At 35.6% G+C, this 24,632-nt stretch overlaps 1 protein-coding gene and 1 long non-coding RNA gene across 2 annotated transcripts in view; both read right to left on the minus strand.

The window, feature by feature from the left end:
• Positions 1–24,632, minus strand: part of LOC137092639 (gamma-aminobutyric acid receptor subunit alpha-2) — a 97,559-nt gene that overhangs the window by 66,603 nt on the left and 6,324 nt on the right. The window contains exons 3-4 of the mRNA XM_067456983.1: positions 21,996–22,111; positions 3,399–3,466 (exon numbers count right to left, since the gene is read on the minus strand). Coding sequence (XP_067313084.1) covers positions 3,399–3,466; positions 21,996–22,111 — 184 coding nt within the window. The remainder of the gene's footprint in view (positions 1–3,398; positions 3,467–21,995; positions 22,112–24,632) is intronic.
• On the minus strand, positions 14,138–17,094 carry LOC137092206 (uncharacterized). The gene is made up of 4 exons (XR_010908182.1): positions 16,549–17,094; positions 15,914–16,006; positions 15,265–15,386; positions 14,138–14,555 (listed from the first exon to the last, which is right to left on the minus strand). It is a non-coding gene; the product is annotated as an uncharacterized lncRNA (long non-coding RNA).

Consider the following 24,632-nt stretch of genomic DNA (forward strand, 5'->3'; position numbering starts at 1 on the left):
GCGTCAGTTGCGTTGCTTTACTGTCATTCACAAATCCTCTCCTGTGGCCTCATTGGGATAGTAAAGTGTCCATCATATGCACACTTCAGAATCTCAGCGGAACTAATATGTCATCCTTGTACATTTTGCCTATTTTATGAGTACACTGTAAATTCAGAGAGCAATTTGTCATACCATTTTTCGCCTACTTTGTGGAATTTCGGATACAGCCAAATGATATCATTTCCTGTTTAAGGTTCGTCTTGTCACATGACAACAAAATGGCTTCCCTGAAAATATCACTGGCTTGACTCAAATATTAATAAATATAAAAATAACATCATAATTTGATAAACATCAATTGATTTATTACATTATACTATTCATATTTTAAAACAAAACTGCTTAGCTTATATATATATATATATATATATATATATATATATATATATATATATATATATATATATATATATATATATATATATATATACACAAATTTTTTTTATTATTATTATACAGTTTTACACAAATTACACAAGTAATTGTCCAAAGAAAACCTTCAAAAAAATCCACCTAGCCTATTCTATAGATCTTTTAATCCTCTCTATACATCATATATTTAATTTTCACTACAGATTAACTAATGCCATTATCTTTGAACATTGCATTTTTAATATATAGTTTAATAATAAAAATGAGCATTACATCCTTAGTCAAAAAACCTATATGACAAAATGTATTTAAAATACGTTTATTTCTATACTACGTATTAAGTATACTACATATCTATTAACATATTTATTGTCATATCGCTTGAGACTTACTGATTAAATATTATAATTTAACTTTACTTTTTTCAAAATGCTATTTTTTTATATATTAAGCCTAATGTGTTTTTATTATCAATATTAGTAAGGAGGGTATGATCTCTGTATAATATCAGTCTTTAAATGCAAGCTATATAAAGAGTTTTAGCACAATAAAAAATACTTAAGTTTATCTTTAGTTGGACATCAGCACTATTTCTGGATAACTTAAGTGTGTTAAGTTTAACTTGTTTCAATTAGTTGTTCCAATTTAGCAGACTTTAAGTATACCAATTAAGCATGCCATAAGTACAATTGCGGGGTATTTACATTAAGTAGGCACATAAAAATGTAAACCTAGGTGTAGTAGTTAGCATGAAATAAATGTATTTCAAATACATGTTGGTATATTTATTTTTGACTAGGGATCATTGACCTAAACACCACTGTGATATTTTGAAGGTATATTTCTGTAATGGGCAGCATGAGCAAACTAAGCCAAGCCAGACTAGTGCAGCTGCATGAGTTGATTTGTTAATTTGCTTTGTTAGTTTGTTTGCAGCTGAATCAAAGGTTCATTTAATTTAATGGCTTTCGATTAAAGTTCATTTGAAGCTCCAGGGTGGGCTGTTAAAAATGCGTGTGACGTACGTCACGTGCGAAAACAATCAGAGTGCGCAGCTAACGTGCTTCATATTCAAGGCAGCTTACATGAGTCGTATTTTATCTCCTCAGAACAAAAACTCCATTAAGAAGCTCTGAATCCATTGAGAAGTGTCAGAGCGACAGCGTGAGTCATCGGAGTCACAGGCACTAATTCAGAGTGTCACAGATGCAGTCAGGAGGCAAAGCCTTTCATTTCCTGCCTCGGTTCCATCAGATATGAAACTCATCCGGGTCACCATGGACCACTGGTTATTTAGCACTGACCGCTTCCCCATACGGATCCAAACAGAGCTCGCTGTCACAGATTGATACGTGTGGACATAAATGCATTAGCAGTGGCGCTGTTCAAATAATGACACCAGTACAGATGGCGCTCATCTTTAGGCAATAGCCAGATAAAAGAATGATCATCTGTGTTATTCACATTTGTGGATTTGCCAGATGCTTTCATGCAGAGACTTGCATTGCATTCAAGGTGCTTTCTCTGGAAATCAAACCCCTGGCCTTACTAAACAGGGCAAATTAGCATGAGTGCACAATTCCATAAAAGCACTGATGGGAGTGGAAAGTTCAGCACGAGATCTACTGACAACGCACAAATTAAAGAACACAAATGCTGGATCATTTTCATAATGACCAAGCATACCAAGACATATTTTTTTTGGCCGTTAATTATTGGTGCAAACACCAGTAAATTGACGAGTGCAAACCTTAGTAAATCACGTTGCAAGATTCAATTAAATATTCTCCTCTCATAAATTTTGCATCTGAAAATGAAACTCCTACAAATGCACATGCAACAAGGTCAGCCCCAAAAATAACTCTGTCAATGCTACATTTTTCACCCTCTTAAGTAAATCCTGACAGTAGTTTTTTTTTTTAAATGACTTTAAACTTTAACGGCTGGTAGTACTCACACCGTCTACAGCTTCACCAAGACTCACCTTGATAGGCCTGATGGGTGGCGCTACAGCAGTGAGAAGTACAAAATCGCTCATAACCCCTAAACCATTATGACCCCCTAACCAAAAATGGCCATAACTATGCAACACTAAGCCAATACGGAAGTGACTTAAACTGTAATTCCTTGACTGGCCACTAGGGACAGGGTCCAGAAGGGAGCAGAATCTCATTGAGCCCCATGTTAAAATTCCCAACTTTACAGCAGAAAAAAACATGTTTACAGCCTGGTAAAAAATTGTGGTTTTGGCCTATACGGCTAATTTAAAACTGTGAGGGGGTGAATTTTTGTATAACTCATTTTTTACATTATATAAATCCTTAAAATTCTGCATAATTTAGGAACTGACCACTTTGATTGACAGGTGGATAGCCATTTATCCGCTCACTGTTAGTCATCGCATCACCTCAGCTCCGCCCACGTCCCGCCACTTTGCCCATTTTCTGTTATCCGTGCATGAATGCGCAATGACGCAAGATGGCAATGGCAAGCTCATCTGTACTTTACACTTCAAAACTGTACTTCCGAACTCTATGGGTGAAATCACGGACACTACGTCCATATTTTTGTACAGTCTATGCTTGAAAATTGGCATGCAGTGTGTCTTTGAGGGCATTTGGCTATTTTAAAAAATGTGGCAAGTGAAGTTTGAGCAGCTATCAGACAAGGTTAACGGAAGCTGATCGGAACAAAACTTGCTTGGCCTGTTTGACTCATGCCTATAGAGGTCTGTAAGAATTTGGCACTGACAAGTTTATGCATCTGTAATCATGTGGAGTTTCACACATACACATTGTAATGATTTTAAATGATTTCAGATTCACAAGCCCCCATACAGGTAAACAACCTGTGGTTGGCCATACGGTCTCTTTCTGTCTATGGTTCTTGGCTCGAAAAACTTGCAAAGAGCTGGTTCATGCGGCTGACGGTGATGCTATTCATCCACCTGTGACAAATAAAGGCAAAAAATGTATTTCACTCACCATATCGGTGTCTGAAACAGGGCCAAAACTGGTGACATAGATGTCGGTCTTCACTGTGGTAACTCGATCTGGGGAAACATCAAAATGGCCAGTGTTATTTTCCCAACAGAGACAGTCCTGTCTCATCTACCTTGAAAGGGACATCTTTATAAAACCGCAGAAATGGATAGTGAATTTCACATTTTCTTTGCAGTTCTACAACAGAAAGAGCATGTTTCTCTCTCCAGCCCTTTTGAGATGAAAGTGTGCATTAGGCAGGGGGTAAATGTGCTTGCATTTACTGGCCCGGTGTTAGGTTGGCTAGTAATCAAATCTTTCTGTTCCTGTTTCAATATATTCATATTTTGTCCTCCTTTATCTGAGCCTTCTTTTTTCTTTTCTCTCTTTCTGGCATTCAAAAGAGCTAGGGATGTTTCCTCTGCTCGTTGCACTAAACAACCCAGTAAGTGCATTCAGTCAGACAGCAAAGTATTACATATAGAACAACACGTACTATTAAAAACAACACAGCTTTAGAAATACATGAATGCACACATAAACTATAGCATTTTCAATCAAATAACAGTTGTTTTACTTAGCAGAGCCCTAAAAAAATGATTTTGAAATACAAATAATGATAAAGCAAAAACAATTTTGCTTTGATCTACAAATAAATCGTTTAGAAGGCAAACAAATGCAGAACAACACTTTGTCCTATATGCAGATACATATCGGAATGAATGATATATTGCAGATTCTCATAAATGAACTCATGAGATCAAAGCAAGAGTCTGGGGTTCTTCAGTGTTTTTTTCATGCTTAAAAGAGTTCTGGGCTTCGAGATGTGTTATATTAATAGCTAGCTGTCTAATGTAGGGTGGGTTTATTCAGCTCCAAGCTGGAGGAGAGATGCTCTGAGACTTTTTCTGGGTTTTTTGTTCACTTATTCTCCTGTTTCACAAATACAATATAATGCAGACTAATCACCCGATGACAACAGCAATCAAACAGACAAGAAGAAATTACTGCTAATCTTAAAAACAATGTCACTCTCTGTCTGTCTGTCTCTCTCTCTCTCTCTCTCTCACGTCTCTAAAATTGCCCTAATTATACAATGTTGCATGCTCGTCTGGGCGCCATCCCAACGAGGATTAAAAAAAAAAAGGGGGGGGGGTACATTGATATTCATCTCTGACTAGATTTTGCATTCTGTTTTTGCACAGAATCGATAGACTGCTGGGAAAGTATGAAAAAACAGAATTTGTATTCAAAACTAGAAGGTTTGTGAGTGGTGTTTGCCTGTATAAATCTTGCCCATCACGATAGTGTTGTAGGTAGTTGCAGTAGTGTTGCAGTAGTTGGAGTGGTTTTTAGTGCCGAGTAAAATAAATCAATAATTGGAATGCATTATGGTTAATAGTCATTTAGAATATACAACAAAGGCTGCGATTTCATTAAATAAATGTGCTGCCTGTGTCATAGTGAAGTGTTCATTTACACGCAAGCAGCTCATGATCCATGTTTTGAGAGTTTTTACTATTTCACAACAATATTTTTTTATAAACTTTAGAGGGCTCGCTGAACTGCCAAAATAAAAAGCTTGATGGTTTAAAGTTTTAATATGAAGAATTTAAGACGAATACTAATATTGTAATTTAATTATTATATATTTTTTTACAATGAAAGTGTATTATAATAACAGTAATATATATATATATATATATATATATATATATATATATATATATATATATATATATATATATATATATATATATATATATATATAATATATTCCAATTATCTAATCAACTAATCACACGGCAGTTGCTTCAATGCATTTAGGGGTGTTGTCCTGGTCAAGACAATCTCTTGAACTCCAAACTGAATGTCAGAAGGTGAAAGAAAGGTGATTTAAGCAATTTTGAGTGTGGCATGGTTGTTGGTGTCAGACGGGCCAGTCTGAGTATTTCACAATCTGCTCAGTTACTGGGATTTTAACACACAACCATTTCTAGGGTTTACAAAGAATTGTAAAGAACTGGAAAAACATCCAGTACGTGGCAGTCCTGTGGGCAAAAATGCCTTGTTGATGCTAGAGGTCAGAGGAGAATGGGCCGACTGATTCAAGCTGATAGAAGAGCAACTTTGACTGAAATAACCACTCGTTGCAACCGAGGTATGCAGCAAAGCCTTTGTGAAGCCACAACACACACAACCTTGGGGCGGATGGGCTACAACAGCAGAAGACCCTACTGGGTACCACTTATCTCCACTACAAACAGGAAAAATAGGCTACAATTTGCACAAGCTCACCAAATTTGAACAGTTGAAGACTGGAAAATTTTTTCCTGGTCTCGATTTCTGTTGAGACATTCAGATGGTAGAGTCAGAATTTGGCATAAACAGAATGAGAATATGGATCCATCATGCCTTGTTACCACTATACAGGCTGGTGGTGGTGGTGTAATGGTGTGGGGGATGTTTTCTTGGTGCACTTTAGGTCCCTTAGTGCCAATTGGGCACCGTTTAAATGCCACGGCCTACCTGAGCATCGTTTCTGACCATGTCCATCCCTTTATGACCACCATGTACCCATCCTCTGATGGCTACTTCCAGCAGGATGTTTCTTGAACATGACAATGAGTTGACTGTACTAAAATGGCCCCCACAGTCACCAGATCTCAACCCAATAGAGCATCTTTGGGATGTGGTGGAACGGGAGCTTCGTGCCCTGGATGTGCATCCCACAAATCTCCATCAACTGCAAGATGCTATCCTATCAATATGGGCCAACATTTCTAAAGAAAGCTTTCAACACCTTGTTGAATCAATGCCACGTAGAATTAAGGCAGTTATGAAGGTGAAAGGTTGTCAAATACAGTATTAGTATGGTGTTCCTAAAAATCCTTTAGGTGAGTCTATATATAATATACACAGTGCAAGTATCCAGAAAGAATTCACAGCCCTTCACGTTTTCCACATTTAGTTGTTACAGCCTTATTCCAAAATGGATTAAATTCATATTTTTTTTCCTTAATTCTACAAACAATACCCCATAATGACAACATCGTGAAAAAATAGTTTGTTTGACATTTTTGCTAATTTATTTATTTAAAAAAACGCACATGTAAAAAAAAGAAAAAAAAATATTTCTTTCATCAGACCAGAGAATTTTATTTCTCATGGTCTGAGAGTCCTTCATGTGCCTTGTGGCAAACTGGCAGTGGCTTCCATCTGGCCACTCTACCATACAGGCCTGATTGTGGAGAGCTGAAGAGATGGTTGCTCTCCTGGAAGGTTCTCCTCTCTCCACAGAGAAATGCTGGCGCTCTGTCAGAGTGACCATCGGGTTCTTGGTCATCTGCCTGACTAAGGCCCTTCTCCCCCGATTGCTCAGTTTGGATGGACGGCCAGCTCTAGGAAGAGGCCTGGTGATTCCAAACTTCTTCCATTTACGGATGATGGAGGCCACTGTGCCCCAGGTCTGTGCCTCGATAGAGTCCTCGATAGAGTCAAGTTGTAGAAACAACTAAAGGATGATCAGTGGAAACAGGGTGCACCTGCACTCAATTTTAAGTGTCATGGCACAGTTTGTGAATACTTATGTATTTTTAATACATTTTGAAAAGATTTCAAACAAACTTACTTCACATTGTCATTATGGGGTATTGTCTGTAGAATTGGGGGGAAAAATAATGAATTGAATCCATTTTGGAATGTGGAGAATGCAAAGCACTGTGAAAACTTTCCGGATGCACTAGTATTTGGTGTGATCACCATTTGCCTCACACAGTGCAACACATCTCCTTTGCATATAGTTGACTAGGTTGTTGACTGTGGCCTGTGGAATATATAAACAATGACCAGGCATAACATTATGACTACTAACAAATGAAGTGAATACAACTTATCTCTTTATCACTGCATCTGTTGGTGGGTTATATTAGGCAGCAAGTGAACATTTTGTCCTTAAAATTGATGTGTTAGAAGAAGGAAAAATGGGCAAGTGTAAGGATTTGAGCGATTTTGAAAAGGACCAAATTGTGATAGCCAGACAGCTGGGTCAGAGCATCTTCAAAACTGCAGCTCTTGTGGGGTGTTCCTGGTCTGCAGTGGTCAGAAACTTTCAAAAGTGGACCAAGGAAGGAACAGTGGTGAACCGGCGATAGGGTCATGAACGGCCAAGGCTCATTGATGCACGCGGGGAGTGAAGGCTGACCCGTGTGGTCCGATCAAACAGATAAGCTACTGTAGCTCAAATTGCTCAAGAAGTCAATTCTTGTTCTGATAGAAAGGTGTCAGAATACACAGCGCATCACAGTTTGTTGTGTATGGGTTATAAGCAATAACAATGATGCTAGTCCAGTTACGCCACTACCAATTAAGACTACTCATCTTTAAAACAATGGCTGTCTCACTCTCTACAATTGCCCTAATTACTCAATGCCACACACACGTCTTGGCGCCTTCCCTTCAAGGTAAACAAAACAGACAAAAGCAAAATAGAGAAATCTCTGACTGAACTGAAAGACTGCTGGGAAGGCATATAAAATAGCTTTTATAAACCTCAGCTTCTATTGTGTATGGCTATCAGGTGCCATTATTCTGTGAGGTTAGACGGTTGTGTTGTTAGCGGTCTGTGTGTCTGAGTGAATGTAAAGTGGCTCAGCCGGGTCTCAGAAGGACGGGGGAAGGGTCGACAGTCAGTCTGAAATGAGACTGGGGGAGGTTTATAAAGAAGGGCTCATATATACATGAAATTATTCACATATGCAGCAGAGCGATCTGTAATGCAGCTAGCGTCTGAGGGGATGCCCTTTTTGTTTAGCTCTCTCGCTCTCTCTTTTCATTCATCCCGTCAGACCAAAACCTAGTGACCTGCCTTGGTGTTGTTTACTCTCTCTACATAGGCAGCTGCCTTCTAAGAATGCATTCTAACTGAAAGGGAACCTAACAGAATGATTTGGAACGCTCTAAATAGTTTGCACACTCACCTCTCAAATTTGTAGTGTACTGGAAACTCAATATCTATCTATCTATCTATCTATCTATCTATCTATCTATCTATCTATCTATCTATCTATCTATCTATCTATCTATCTATCTATCTATCTATCTATCTATCTATCTATCTATCTGTCTGTCTGTCTGTCTGTCTGTCTGTCTGTCTGTCTGTCTGTCTGTCTGTCTGTCTGTCTGTCTGTCTGTCTGTCTGTCTGTCTATCTATCTATCTATCTATCTATCTATCTATCTATCTATCTATCTATCTATCTTCACATTAGAGATGTGCAGTTCATATAAGCTGCAAATGCTCGCCTCTGTCATTTATTTATTTGCCAACTGATGGTAATTGTCCTCAAATCTGCCAATTACAGAAGGTTTCTGGTAAGCAGATCCACCGCAGCTTTGGCGCCTACACTCTGTTGTTATGTATCGTCATCATTGTCCCGTATTCTCATTGGTTTGCTCTCAATGTCCTGCATTCATAAATCTGCTACATACACCATATCCCTACATTTTTCATTTATTATATATATATTTTATTATATATAGTTATATATTTTTTATGATGAAAAATGTTTTGTACTGCATTGAATAATTGATGACCCAAATACAATCTTGTTACTGAAAAACAGCATAATTATTATGCAGTTTTGAAAAGTGCTTCTATGATGCCTTAAAATGCTGCCTGTGTAGGCAGCTCACTAGGTCTTGGAACAGACCAGATTTTTACCGACCAGATTACAATGAATGATTCAGTTTAATCCTGTGATGCTCTCGGTGTATGTTTGCAGCATAAAGTGAAAAAGACTACCAATGTCTTTTCAATCTTTATAAACCTAGAATCAGAAATAGTAAACATTCTAACAACATGTATAAAATGCTCGCAACGGCAATAACAACATTGTGAATTCACCTCGAACTAAATCAATAGCCTCTTGAGGACAAAATGATTATCCAAGTCTGGCTTATGCTTCTTCTAAATGTTTTATTTATCAGGTCATTATATCCTCATTCCAGCAGTGTTAAACTCCTCACACTGCGAGAGATGCTCTTTGATTCGCTCACAAAAGTTAATCAGCCATAAACATGAATGGGATAACAACACATTTAGATTTACTGACACATTCAGCCGTTCTGAGATTGATTGACTGACTGCCGTATTGATGGAGGAATGGGGGTTTGTGGGAGTTTGGCCTGAGGAATGATGAGTAGCCTATATCGACCGCTCTGACTGTTTTCCCTTGACTCTTGGTGCTGTGAACAGATGGGCGGAAAGGTGGACAAAAAAAAAACAAAGATATATATTACATTAAAGAACACATGATTCACTGAATAATAAGAAGTTAGGTGATTTAAAAGATGAAAAACATCAGAGGTAAAAAGAGACCTTCAAATCATAACATTATATATATATTGTAACTCTTTACAATAAGGTTCCATTTATTAACATTAGTTAACTACAGTATATTACTTATCATGAACTAACAATAATACATATTTTGGAAACAATTTATAATAAGGTCTCATTTTAACATTATTTGTTCCATTCATTTATCAAAATAATTTAATAATTTATTTGATAAAAAAAATATATATAAAAAATGTTTTTAAAAAAAGAGTTGAAATGAGTGTTGCTCCAAGAGCACAACAGTAGAGAGAGTTGCAATCAAATTTTCCAGAGAAACCCTGAGGTTTGCAAAACCAACACAGTCTCACCCCTACTCGTCAAATGTTGCCGAACGGTCAAGGGACCCTGACGTCAGCTGTTGACGCACAGGGTACCCCTAAATCGCCATTTTTCGACGTACTGGGTAATCCACTGATTTCAATGAGAAACCTAGGACGTCATAAACAGACGTGTTGGGCATGTGAATGTTATCGTTATGATGGAATATATTGGGTTATAATTTTTACATTATGACATGTTGGAGTGTGATTCTCAATTTAATCAGCCAGCACAAATTGTATTTACATTTATTTACGCTATGATACACGTTTGAAACAGCAGTCAAACCCCACCCCGCCCTAAACCTACCCATTTGCGTATTATATGATATAAAACACAGACTGTAACAGACAACAGGCACACTTTATTGAAAAAGTCCAACTATTCCGAGGCCAAACGATTGAATTGTGTGAAGAAAAGACCCAAAAGCAATCACCGTCTCTATCCGCGCCGCGCGCCGCGCGCGCCCCGGCGTCACACTGAAGACGCCACAGGTAGACCCCTCGGCGTCACGCGATGGACGAACTGGGAACCCCTGGGAACCCAATTGCTTTCAGTGGGAAACCTTTGGCGTCAACATTAGACGGCAATTCTATCGGTATGAAATCGCGCTGAAGAAGTCTCATTCAGAACACATCGCGATGTTTGGCATCAGATCACGTGTGCCACATGTTGGTGAGTAGTCATACATATTATGTCCTAATATTTGATATAAAGTATTTTCTGCTTGTCGTTATCGATCATGTTCAGTCACTGCATTGTACCTGTCATCATCTCCACTGAGGCTTTGCATTTCTTTGCTTTCTAAATAAACACACCTTGCTAATAGGGTGATTAAACACTGTCACGTGACGTGCTATAGACCTTTAAACATTTGTTAATATTTAATAATAATTACTAGTGTAGTTCCAACGTGGCATTTGTAGTAGAAGCACAATAAAAAAATAAAATAAAAAAACACTTGCCATGCGTTTACCACAGTATTGGTAGTTTTAATGTGATATTTGTTGCAAATAAACAGTAACCACAACAATTACCATGCTTTAAATGCATTTTAATGTAAAAACCAAATATTGTTATTTAAATAGTATAGTATATCCAGAGCTGTATTTTATGAAGAGTTCAGATGCAAAAGCCTCAAAAAGCCACTTCGGTCACATGACATCAGATATTCAATTATTTTTTATTATTATTAACGTCCCGTTTGCATGTAAATAATGTATGTGATCACAAAATCAAGTGCGTTATCTACATTTTCAAACAAATTCATATGATTTAGCTTGCTATTATATACTTTTAATAATGGGAATGCACACGTATCTGTGAACTTATTACATAAATGTATTTAACATTTAATTATGCATCGTTTTTTACAGAAATAAATCCTACAGTTATGTATAAACTGACAACATCATCATCATGTCCTGTCCTGGGCACATTGGGCAACATGTGTCCTCCAACATATTCGATCTGTGGCCACGTTTTCACATCTTCTCATGGAACACCGGCATTGAGGTCTTCGTGAAACATCTGTCTCATATCTTCCTTGGTTTTCCCTGTCTCGTGCGTCCTCCTGGTGGTGTCCACTTCATAAGTGTTTTTGGGTGTTGTTGTTTGGGCATGCATAGGACATGTCCAGTGAAGTGCACCCTTTGCTCTGTCACAGTGTCTCAAAGTCTTCACATGGAGTCTGTGGAGTCTTATGATCTCTTTGATATATGCAGAACCAATATTCATAAACTGTTCTTGATGTCTGCCTATGCCTTTATCATCAGGAGATTTAGTGAAGGACATATCTATTGCCATCCACTAGTTCTAGTCATGCATTGACTTCATGATGCTATAGTCCAATGTATATTTCTGCATTTGTTGTTTGTTTGAACAAATGAAGATAGTGAGAGTTAATACCTTTTGAAATCAATAATTATTCATTAAAACTTTTATTACAATGGTCACTAAAGTACATGTCCACCATAACTACCTCTACCATTATTTCACTACCTATCATTATATCACTACCTTGTTAATGTAACTGTAACATGAATGTACTTTATAGAAGTATTTTCTTACTGAAAATGGTTAACATTTACAATAATCATCAACTATTTTAATTGGCATTTAATTTAGTTACAATAAAAGTGAACAATAATCGCAAATATATAGTATTAAAGTTTAGAATGTAAAATGTTATTTTTTGCATATATATATATATATATATATATATATATATATATATATATATATATATATATATATATATATATATATATATATATATATATATATATATATGGGCACTACATTTGTATTTAAACTGTTTGACATTAAATATTGGAATATGCTTACAAAATTGTGTGCATTCATTGTGCTTTTGTTATATTTGTTTTAATTCCAAGAGGTCAGATTGTAAAGGATGGCTTAAAGAAGTTTATGCTTGTAGACCATTGCATAGAAAAAGGATTCTCTTTCAAATATATTTATTATGCATCAGTTTAACCACACAAAGAAGACTTTCATTTTAAAATGTGAGTTTTATTATTTAATTAGAATAAATAAATATTTAGCCTATATTTAGAATAAATAATATTTAATATTTATTATAATAAATATAATATTTAGCCTAAATATTAATTCTTTAAGGAATCTACCCCTTCAGTTGAACCGGATGAGATGTGATATAATTTACCATAAATGGACAAGTAAGTGTGACGCCTCTGTTCAGCTGGGTTGTCATTGGCTGTGACTTTATCGCAGAACGCGCTGTGATTGGACTATTTGTTTTAACTTATATAAAACGGCGTTTCATGTTACAAAGTATGTTTTGGTGTTATTACGTCAGTAATACGTTAAGCTAACTATAAAGTGTCGCTATGTTCTGAGAAATGACTCCTTTACTGAGAACCCAACCCTAACCCTAAGCATTTCTGCACACTTCTATGAACTACAGCGCCATGTTTCCCATTGCATTGATACAATGACAGATATATGGGTAATGTAGTTTAAAAATTTCATAATGAAACAATAAATGTTAAGTAAATAACATATTTAATGGACAACTGGATATTAAAATATGTTCATTGTGTAAACCTTTATGACATATATGAGGGCCCAGCTGAAATTGTATATTTTACTGTGAGCACTTTTAAAAAAACCTTTATGGCAGCTTTCCATATATGTCTGAAAACTGTGGCCAACATTATTTAGTAAACATTGCATATGCAGTTGTCCTGCCAATTTTCTCTGTGATACGCTAACCAGACTTTGAGTTAAAGCCATTTGAAATATGCTTTTTTTTTGCTCTTCAAGGGGCCACTACTGGGTCCCTGGAGGTGTAAGGGCAGTACAACATACACAGATCTATTCTCCTCATCACGGACAACAAACTTTGAGTCACATTTAAATATCAGAGTATTTTGTCTTTTCTATTCTAACGTCATGCTTGTGTATAGGTTTTGATATTGTAAGACCATCTGATGAAATACAGAAATATTTGAAAGAAATGTTGTAAAATAATAATTATTAAGTTTTCTTTTCTTTTATGGATAAACACTAATAAATATAATGGATGAACCTGCAACAACTTGCCATTATCCACTTTCCAGAGTAAACAAAAACTATTTATATTATTTACACTTCATTATTACTATTAAATATAGGACCATGCACCATTAAGTAAAATAACAAGAGACATTGTCACAATTTCATCTACACCCTCTTCACGTACCTGGCATCGAAAATGTGCATGCTTTAATTTTTATTGCAGTAGTAGATGTACCAGAATGATCAACATGGATCATCTTCAGTTAAGCTTGAAGTGTTTGTAATCCTTCCCTTTATTTCACTGAAAACTGACATACTTGTCACAGCATGCAAGTATATACAACTTTTTGGAGCATTGTACCAAATATAATATAACCAGATAAAAAATGTTTACTTCTCAAGTAAAAATATTCTTGGTAATTAATTAGATAACCTAAATAAACTTGTTGAATGTGTATTTACTGTACCAAACACCATACACAATACTCACCATACTTTATCACTCAACACTTTATTGGAGGATACAGTATACAGTTGATAAAGTAGAATAAAGTCAAATTAGATTCAAGATAAATAAAAATGGGTTTTAAAAAACACATTAACATCATATTAATCCATTCACAGCTGCTGAAGCCACACAAATGAGTGCCACATAATCCCATCCAGTCAACTATGATACAGAAAACAGATTTGATATAGTGTTGGAAAATAATGATTCATTATTACAACTAGACTGGTTTCTGTCTCTTCCCTCTATCATGTTCATGTTCTTCTTCTTCTAAACAGTTCGCCCACTTGTACCCTACAGTATAATCAATGTACAGATGATGTGATCACTGATGTTGTGTAGCCTTTTCTCAACCAGAGGAAGAAGTCGTATAATCCGGCGTTCTCCAGTCCTGGTCTAAAAGTAAAACAACAAACACAATTCATATTAAGTTTAATGTACAGTCAGGTTAACCTATGTTCTTCAGTAAACTCTCCACCTCAAAATGGGCAGAAATGCCAATTCCTGATTTAAATTTACAAAGCAGCAGTCAGTACATAAAATAATATACACATTGAAGCATTATGTATAATATTTCAGCCCATAATATTAGCCAAGTACTGAACAAAAACTAATTTACCCATATCAACAGCAACCTTTTAAACAGTAGATCTTTTAGAAAGAACTAACCAGATATTTCAAAGAACATTTACTATTTGATTCCTAATATGTCCCAACTCATTATCTTCTAAAGCTACCCAGAACCATCCATGGTCTACAAAACAATGGAGAAATACATGGAGTTTATAACAACTAAATGCTTTTTCCCACACTTGTCTACTTTTATCTAAGACAAAAAGACGGTGCAGTTTTTAAGAACTGAAGGCCAAAAGTGTAATAATAATTGTATCAAAAAGGGAAAACAAATATTTACCATTTTAAATAAATCCAAGATACAGAACCTCATTTGCTTATTTTAGGAGTTATTAAAATATTTAGACATGAATAATGGTACGTATTTTATCAGAGTAGAAAGAATGATCACTGTTGAAATGAATAGTCCTTTGAGAGATCAACATCAAATTTTGTACTACATATTACAGCATTGCTTCAATACAAGACATACCAATGGACTTGCGCACTTTTCTGTCTTCTTCGGGCACAAGATGTCCATCTTCCTTCCTCACCCTAAACAAAGGACTTATTTTCTTAGCTTGCTTCGATATAAGGTCTGGTCTTTCTTCTCTTCTGTAAAACAAGAAAGTATCATTTACTCTGTGCAAATACTATTGTTTTTAAAACATATAAATTAAGACAGTTAAAAGTATGTAATAGCAAGCTATATCATAAGAATTTGTTTGAAAATGTAGATAACTCATTTGATTTTGTGATCACATAAATTATTTACATGCAAACGGGACGTTATAAACAGTGCAACTGATCTGATTAAGAAAAAATAATTGAATATCTGATGTCATGTGACCGAAGTGGCTTTTTGAGGCTTTTGCATCTGAACTCTTCATATACAAAAACAGCTCTGGAAAAAAAATTAAGAGACCACTTAACATTTAGAAATCCATGTTAAGTGGTCTCTTCATTTTTTTCAGAGCTATATGTACGAGAATCATACGAATTTGACAACTTGTTAAATCTTGTGAATTATTAAGACTTCGGGAATATGTTCTTAATGATTGAGATATGGGATTTGTAAGAATAAGTAACAACAAATGCTAAATAAAATGTTTGATAAAGGGTTCAAACCAACACATACATACCATTACAAATATTTGCTGTTGCAGCTTTTGGTTTTCTCCGTTACTTCTCCACAAACAAGAATGGGTTGACTGAGTCCGAGAGGCCCTTTTGGTCTTTTCAGGTAAAAAAAAAAAAAAAGAAAGAGAGAAAAAAGTCATAATATATAATATATAGCATTATAAAGTATACTATTTAAATAACAATATTTGGATTTTACATTAAAATGCATTTAAAGCATGGTAATTGTTGTGGCTACTGTTTATTTACAACAAATATCACATTAAAAATAGCAATTGTTGTGGTTACTGTTTATTTACAACAAATATCACATTAAAACTACCAATACTGTGGTAAACGCATGACAAGTGTTTTTTTTTTTAATTTTTTTTTTTATTGTGCTTCTACTACAAATGCCACGTTGGAACTACACTAGTAATTATTATTAAATATTAACAAATGTTTAAAGGTCTATAGCACGTCACGTGACAGTGTTTAATCACCCTATTAGCAAGGTGTGTTTATTTAGAAAGCAAAGAAATGCAAAGCCTCAGTGGAGATGATGACAGATACAATGCAGTGACTGAACATGATCGATAACGACAAGCAGAAAATACTTTATATCAAATATTAGGACATAATATGTATGACTACTCACCAACATGTGGCACACGTGATCTGATGCCAAACATCGCGATGTGTTCTGAATGAGACTTCTTCAGCGCGATTTCATACCGATAGAATTGCCGTCTAATGTTGACGCCAAAGGTTTCCCACTGAAAGCAATTGGGTTCCCAGTTCGTCCATCGCGTGACGCCGAGGGGTCTACCTGTGGCGTCTTCAGTGTGACGCCGGGGCGCGCGCGGCGCGCGGCGCGGATAGAGACGGTGATTGCTTTTGGGTCTTTTCTTCACACAATTCAATCGTTTGGCCTCGGAATAGTTGGACTTTTTCAATAAAGTGTGCCTGTTGTCTGTTACAGTCTGTGTTTTATATCATATAATACGCAAATGGGTAGGTTTAGGGCGGGGTGGGGTTTGACTGCTGTTTCAAACGTGTATCATAGCGTAAATAAATGTAAATACAATTGTGCTGGCTGATTAAATTGAGAATCACACTCCAACATGTCATAATGTAAAAATTATAACCCAATATATTCCATCATAACGATAACATTCACATGCCCAACACGTCTGTTTATGACGTCCTAGGTTTCTCATTGAAATCAGTGGATTACCCAGTACGTCGAAAAATGGCGATTTAGGGGTACCCTGTGCGTCAACAGCTGACGTCAGGGTCCCTTGACCGTTCGGCAACATTTGACGAGTAGGGGTGAGACTGTGTTGGCAAAACATGTGACTATGTGGCTAGCAACAGTATTTCCTCTCAACAAGTCATTGAATCGATCATTGATTTTTTGATGAAATGTTGACAGGATGTTAGCAGAAACCAACAAACGGATCTTTGACCATGAAAGAATGACCTCTAGCATCAGCACATCTCACCAATGACCCAAGACGGCTCACTTGGTACATAAAAAACCCAGACCCCAGACTACTGAAGTTATTCAATCAAGAGCAGTGAGGGATTTTCTGTTTCTGCTGTCACTTATACAGATTTAATATAGCGTACCAATACTTGCTTCATTATGATGAATAAAAACACAAAATGATGAAGAACAAGAGTTAAAACAAGTCAATAAATACAATAAATAGGACAGACAAAACAAACACACACAAACCTTTCCTTAAATAGCTAAAATGAGCACTCCCATTCAGTTTGCGCTTCCTTTAAGGCCACGTCCACTCCGCTAAAACAGGAAATATAAAGAAGCAAACCCTATATACCTATTATAAAATGCACAGTAAGAACACAGCGATGGAAGACAACCCCAAGGTCTCTGCGTCACACAAGAGAGCAGAGCTGAGAAGACCAGAAGAGAATTGAGATTCAACATGTGTTGAGTATAAACAGCTCATTCAGCCGTGCTGTTAAAAACGGTTCAAAGGATGGGAAGAGATGAAAAGATGCATCCCTCCTCTATCCTGAAAATATGCTCCTTGTCTTTGAACAGGAGAAATATTATTTATTCATTCTACTTTGTCTTTTCAAGCTCTCTTATCATCACTAAAGTGTCCGCAGCATGTACATTTTATGCCAGCTGGATCTTTAATATACTAAGACCAGCGTGCACTTCCTTTGAGCCCTAACACAAAAACAAGAAGAACCATTCCAGCTTAGAAGAATGCTCTATTGCTTAGAAGTTGCTCTTTCCTAGCTCATGACATTTGATGGCGTTCTCAGCTATACTTCATTTAGGTGTCAAAAGCGTTGGGGAAAACTAAAATTATTGGTGCTACTAATTAAACTACATTTTTCAGTAGTTCGACAGGAGCTCAATTTTTACTGAGGGAGTCATTGAGCACACATTCTCAAAACGGTCTCCTCTCTCTCTCTCTCTCTCTCTCTCTCTCTCTCTCTCTCTCTCTCTCTCTCTCTCTCTCTCTCTCTCATGTAGTCATGAGAAGTAAGTGTTATTCAAAATGTCTAGTTTAATTAGTTGAACTAAACGTTTTGGTGAACCAAATCAAGTGAACTAATCAAGGGATTCAATTGAATAAGGCTTATTTGAGATACCAAATACCAAAAACAGACGAGCGTCCTTAGCATCTTCAGTTTGGGGAGGAGTGAAATAAATGCAGATGGCCATTGCTTTGTTGTGATATAGTGAAAATCATTTAAGGGGTCATGACCTGAGAATTCAATATGCTATAAAAGGGTGTTATGCTATAAAAATATCCTGTAGGTTTCAAAACTCAAAACTTCCTTGTTATTCCAAAAACAGCTTTTATTGAAACCAAGGCCAGAAATCTGAGAAATCTGAAATTTGCATTTGTTTGCATGACAACAATGCGTTTAAAACAGATGACAACATTGTCAAAACAATCACACATTTTCGATTTGAACTATGCCCGTTGATCATGCCTTTTGTGCATCTGAAAATACATTACAGACTCCTCAGACCAATGTTCAATCTTAAAAGATTAAGCTTGGTCTGGTGATAGCCAGATATTAAAAAGGCTGTATTATGCCAGGCCAGTAGTTGGCAAAAAACACCCGAGAACACATAATATGCATGCTTGAACATGTAATAGGCATGCGCATGATGTCACCGTTTTCACTGATTTGCGTTTTTGTTGTTTACATGGAGGCGGTAGTTTCGTTACATGAAGATTTCAAAAACTTGCTTTGAGTTGAAAATGGTGTTGTGTAAACATACCCTTAACGCTACACTGTGTATTTTTTCACCGCTAGGAGTCGCTAACCTCTTCAAAACAATAACAAAGGTGTAGCTTGATAACGCAGTAAATGAGCATGGAATCATGGAACTTGTCATCATACCGATGGATCTAATAATGTTTATGGGGAAATAATGTTTACAGATGAGTGAATGCATTCATGTTTTTTAACATGACTGTGGTATAAAGCAGGGTGCGATTAGCCTGATGTGGTCATACTCAATTCTAGTCAGAATATCTATAATATTCTTTCTACCGAACTACCCGCCAGTGCAGAATTACTACTCATACAGGTCAGTTTATTTGACTAAATAAAACTGAGAGGAAACTCAATGCTCTTTCACTTGGTCCACACTCTAAACTACCTTTAAGTGTGTTGAAAGCTATAATGTTATTCTCTGTGTTAGTTTGTTGGCTGTATGATATGAGTAGTAAGCTATCAGTAAGCATACTGATGATATTCTAATATTTCATTGTGTTGAGCTACATAATATTGATTAGTTTTATGTACATTTGCTCACTGTCTCTGTCAAGTCGAGGTTTGTTGCGAATCTCTCACCATCTCGAAAGCGCCACGTCGATACGGGTCCTCTTTTGATATCTCATTTTGTTCCAAAGTCTGCTTGCTTTTTTGCAGTTTTTACATGGGTTGTAACTCGTAGCGAGAGAAGCTCAAAACTGTGCATGCGTCAAATATACGCATAAGCATATACAAATCAAAAGAAGTATACTTTGCAAGAATTTGCATTCGACTGTGCGCATACGATTACGTACTTGTAAAAAAAAACAGTGATCAGTGATTTCTGATTATTCGATTATTCAAGTTCAGACTGATTTTCTTTGTCTGAAAATCATACAAAACTCCAAGAAACATTATAAAAAAATTAAACAATGCATTTCATGACCCCTTATAAATTATTTAGCTTTTATATGAAAATAAATATATTATAAACAAGACGCCTAGTTGTTTAATTTCCCTCTATTAAATGTTTTTCATCCTTTTTTATTTTAATAAAGACATATATTTCATGTTGTTATTATAAATATTTTTTTTTTTAGAAATGTAATCAATCATCTGTCCCATACAGAGATCAAACTGTCAGTTTTTAAATCAAACATGTTAAAGGGAATAAAATTACGGTTGATTAAACCAATGAGCATGAAGCTGTGTCGTCAGCAAGTCGTTTCCCATCATGCCTTGCCTCAGTGCAGTCAGGGGAAGGCATTTGGATCCGACTGTGCCATCTGGCACTTTTTTCCCCATCTATACATCATAATGGCATCAGAGCAAGTGGATCACACTTGGAGACATTTCTAACCGGCATGCATCTTTTGGTGATCACCAGAATTGGTTTTGAAATGATTTGTGTAAATACGTTTTACATTGATGTGTGGTTTGTTAGGATAGGCCGAGATACAACTATGTGAAAATCTGAGGGTGCAAACAAATCTAAATATTGAGAAAATTACCTTTAAATCACCTTTAAAGATGTCCAAATAAGTCATTAGCAATGCATATTACTACTAATAATGCATTTTTTTTATATATTTACGGAAGGAATTTTAACAAATATCTTAATGGAACTTGATCTTTACTTAATATCCTAAAGATTTTTGGCAATACATTTACATTTACATTTATGCATTTGGCATTGCATTCAAGGTACACATTTTTACATCTTGCTCTCCCTGGAAATCGAACCCATGACCTTTGCGTTGCTAGCGCAATGTGCTGCTGTTTGAGCTATAGGAAAGCAATAAATGAAAATATAATTTTGTCCCATACAATGTATTGTTGGCTATTACCACAAATACACCTGTGCGATATATGACTGGTTTTGTGGTCCAGGGTCACATTTTACTCATCTCAAATGAGCTGCAAATGAATCAAATGATTAATTGGGATGAATCAGAATCCCTATACCACTAGTATATTTTCAAGAAGGTAGATAGCAGCTCAGATCATTTAGACTTGGAAGAATTTGTTGAGAAATGTTTGAGTTCATATTGAGACTTTTGATAGCAGACTTTGGTAACATCTAAACGTAGTTTGAAGCATTGTTGAAATCTCTTTGAAAACCACAGAGAGGCAAAATTGAGATTGCTGGGGTATTTTTATCAGGAGAAAAAAAAAAAAAAAAAAAACAAGCTTCAGCAGAAATATTGATTTCATTTGACTAATGTCTAGGAGAAACTACTGAGGATTTTCATTTCTTTTCTGTGACACTACTGTGAGCTCACGCTCCTTCTACGCTTAAAAAGGATGGATGACTATACATCGAAAGACAGATCCATAAGATTCAGTTAAATCCTGCATGCTGTTACAGCCTTTGTTAGTGAAACTAATCTGCTAATGGAAAAATGTCAGTGACACTTAAATAGTGACAAAACATTTGAAAAATGATTTCTTTTATGTCAGCCAATGGAGAGCTGTTTCATAATAGCACCACACAAATCAATAAAAACAGGTGCTCGGTATCTCTCTTTAATCTGGGCTAATGTACTTCTGTTATCACCGTAAAAAAACATAATGTGCTCCTCGCTTTATCATCATAACATCAGACACACATTAACTACACTGTTAAAACTGCTACAGATATACTAGATCCAAATTCACTTAAGGTTAATTCTTAAGAGTTAGTGCCAAGCTTTGTTCAAATCCATCACACTACAGGCATAGTGATAAAGTCGACCCTGGAGAAGAGCAAGGGTAATTTCAGCCTTCAGATCTGGTCCTTATAGCATCTTTCATCTTTCACAGGATATCAAAAGCAAGCCGTTTAATTCAGAGACCACTATAACTCACCTCCGAGTCCAGGTCTCAGCCGGTTGTCGTAGCCGTCCAGCAGGCGGTCCAGGATGCGCGTGAAGAGTGTGATGTTGTTTTTAAAGGCATCTGTTGTGGCATCTGCGGACACTGACCTACACAACAAAAGCATAAACGTCAAGAGTATGTGTGAACTTAACAGTCTCATCGAGAACAGGATGGAAAAAACTTAAAAATGATTGATAAAAAAACGAAGGCGGTGAATGTACAGATAGGCTGAAATGAAGAATTTCCTGTTCTTCTAAATGCTCTTGACTTCTTTATAGGACTTTAATACTAGATTCATATGCAAGTTACAGCTCGTTTAAGATGTTCTGAGAATCGCTGCACTGGATTCAAATTCAATTTTAAATCGTAGACGCAGACTTTTGGAGCTTTGAAGACAGCATATGGTCAAACTAGACTAAAGTAGAAGTAAGCTGCAGTGCAAGTTATTTAAAGAAGCAATAAACTTTAGATAATAATCAGGTTGTGTATTTAAAAATAAGTATTTTTTTTTCTGAAAAAAAAAAACATGAGGATATCACTTAAAGGGATAGTTCAACCAAAAATGAAAATTCTGTCATCATTTACTCACCCTTGTTTCAAACTCTGTATACATTTCTCAGTTCTGCTGAACACAAAGGAAGATATTTGGAAGAATGTTTGTAAGCAGATCTATATTTTTTTTCCATACTGTGGTAGTCAATGGGGGCTGAGATCTGCTTAGCATAATTTTCATTTTGGGTGAACTATTCCTTTAATATGCGAGCCATCTATTTACATATATAGTATATTTACACTAGCGTGACCCCCCCCCCCCCCCACAAAGTTCAAAGGAAATCCCGCCCGGCGGCTAATTTCATTGGTTAAGGTTATGGTGAAGGGTAGGGTTAGGGATCAGTGTTTGGTGTAGGCAATCAGCACTGTAACTGACATGATCAATGAAATCTTTAGAATTGCCTGCAGGGCAGAGTTTATGCTGAATGTCAAAAAAAAAAAAAAAAAAAAAAAAAAAAAACTTTTACATCTAACTTATCACTAAAATAGAGCTAATAAATCAAAGGCATAATAGCACATTTTGCATTTTTTTGCATTTTTTCAGCACATTTTGCATTTTTTTGAGAATTAGGAATATCTGAATTTAAAAGAGTGCCCTACCCACATGCATTGGAGTAAATTGATAAAAATGGTCTCATTTTACAGAAAAAACTCTACATTTTAACACAGTGGTGGAATATTGAATATATTCTATTGTATCTATTCACAATCTTATGACAAACATATATAAAAAATAAATATTTTGATTTATTTTTAATTAATTTGTTATTTAAAAATCTCTCTATATTTTTTTTAATCATTTTGGTTTCCAAGCTTTTTGGACGTTTCTGTTGATTTTCAGACCGTATTATTTTCTTCTATGTAATATAAATGCAGCAGTTATTAAGAAAGCTGAGGTTCTAATCTTTCAAATGATACCATATATGTCTAGTTTTGTGGTGCGGGAGTTATAGATTTTTTTTTTTAAAGATTATGATGATGCAATTTTGGACCCACAGGTGGGTCCAAGGGGGGGTGCAGAGCTGAAGTGGTTAACAAAATGTATCATTTTACTTAAAAGATAAATAAACAAACAAACAAGACACAGGTAATTGTATAATTTTTATCAAGTAATTATTTTTACCACAACATAATAAAACAACAAAACAAAATAAATTAATGTATTTCTTTATTTTAATAAATGAATTAATGAATGCATTAAAATAATGATATGTAGCTAATTTTGACTTTCGTAAGTAATGATTTTTAACCACTCATAATTAAACACTTAATCAAAGGTACAATGTTAAACAACAGAAAAAAAAGAAGAAAAAAAAAGAAAAAAAAAAATTCTAATGTAATGTAATAATATCAACAAAAATAATACAAATAAATAAATAAAACGAAACATCAAAGTGTGCTGACATTCACTATAAAAAGCCAGTAACAATAGGAAACAATATACTGTATTAAATATGAAGGATTTTCCCATGAATTATGCATTGGATTAGGTTGTGGTTAATGGGTTAACGGAAATTGTTGTAAAATTACTGATTAATGTCCTGTCAGTGCATTTTGACCAGGTTGTCATACAAAGAAATTATGAACACATGCAAAAACAAAAGAGAACCAACACAATATTAATAACTGATTATGTTGTACTCAGTGTATGTGAGCTTTTTGTTTTTCTAGTAAAGTGCATAGTCAAATAAAACCTGTAAACTGTATTTTGGGCAAAGCAATTTTGACAGACATACTTCATCAAGTTTAGGATTTTGTTCTTCTTTCATTTTTAAAATACATATAAATATTTAATTGAACTTGTAGTGCCATTAAAAAGGAATATTCCCTCCGGACATCACTTCTGGCTACTCTTACTGTACATACACACATAAAATGACATGCAGGCAGACGATTTTGAATGTGATGGCAATATTCTAATACAACTTCATTGAACTGTAAAGTCTAAACAAACAGTTTTGCTGGAATGAATATGACTTCCCAATGTGTGACTATTCCTGGAGATTGCTTTGATTACTGCCTTAGTTTGCTTGTGCACAAAGTGTTTTGTCAGACTACATTGCTGCTTTTTGAAAA

Source organism: Pseudorasbora parva, chromosome 11, assembly GCF_024679245.1.
Source record: "Pseudorasbora parva isolate DD20220531a chromosome 11, ASM2467924v1, whole genome shotgun sequence".
Taxonomy (NCBI): Eukaryota; Metazoa; Chordata; class Actinopteri; order Cypriniformes; family Gobionidae; genus Pseudorasbora; species Pseudorasbora parva.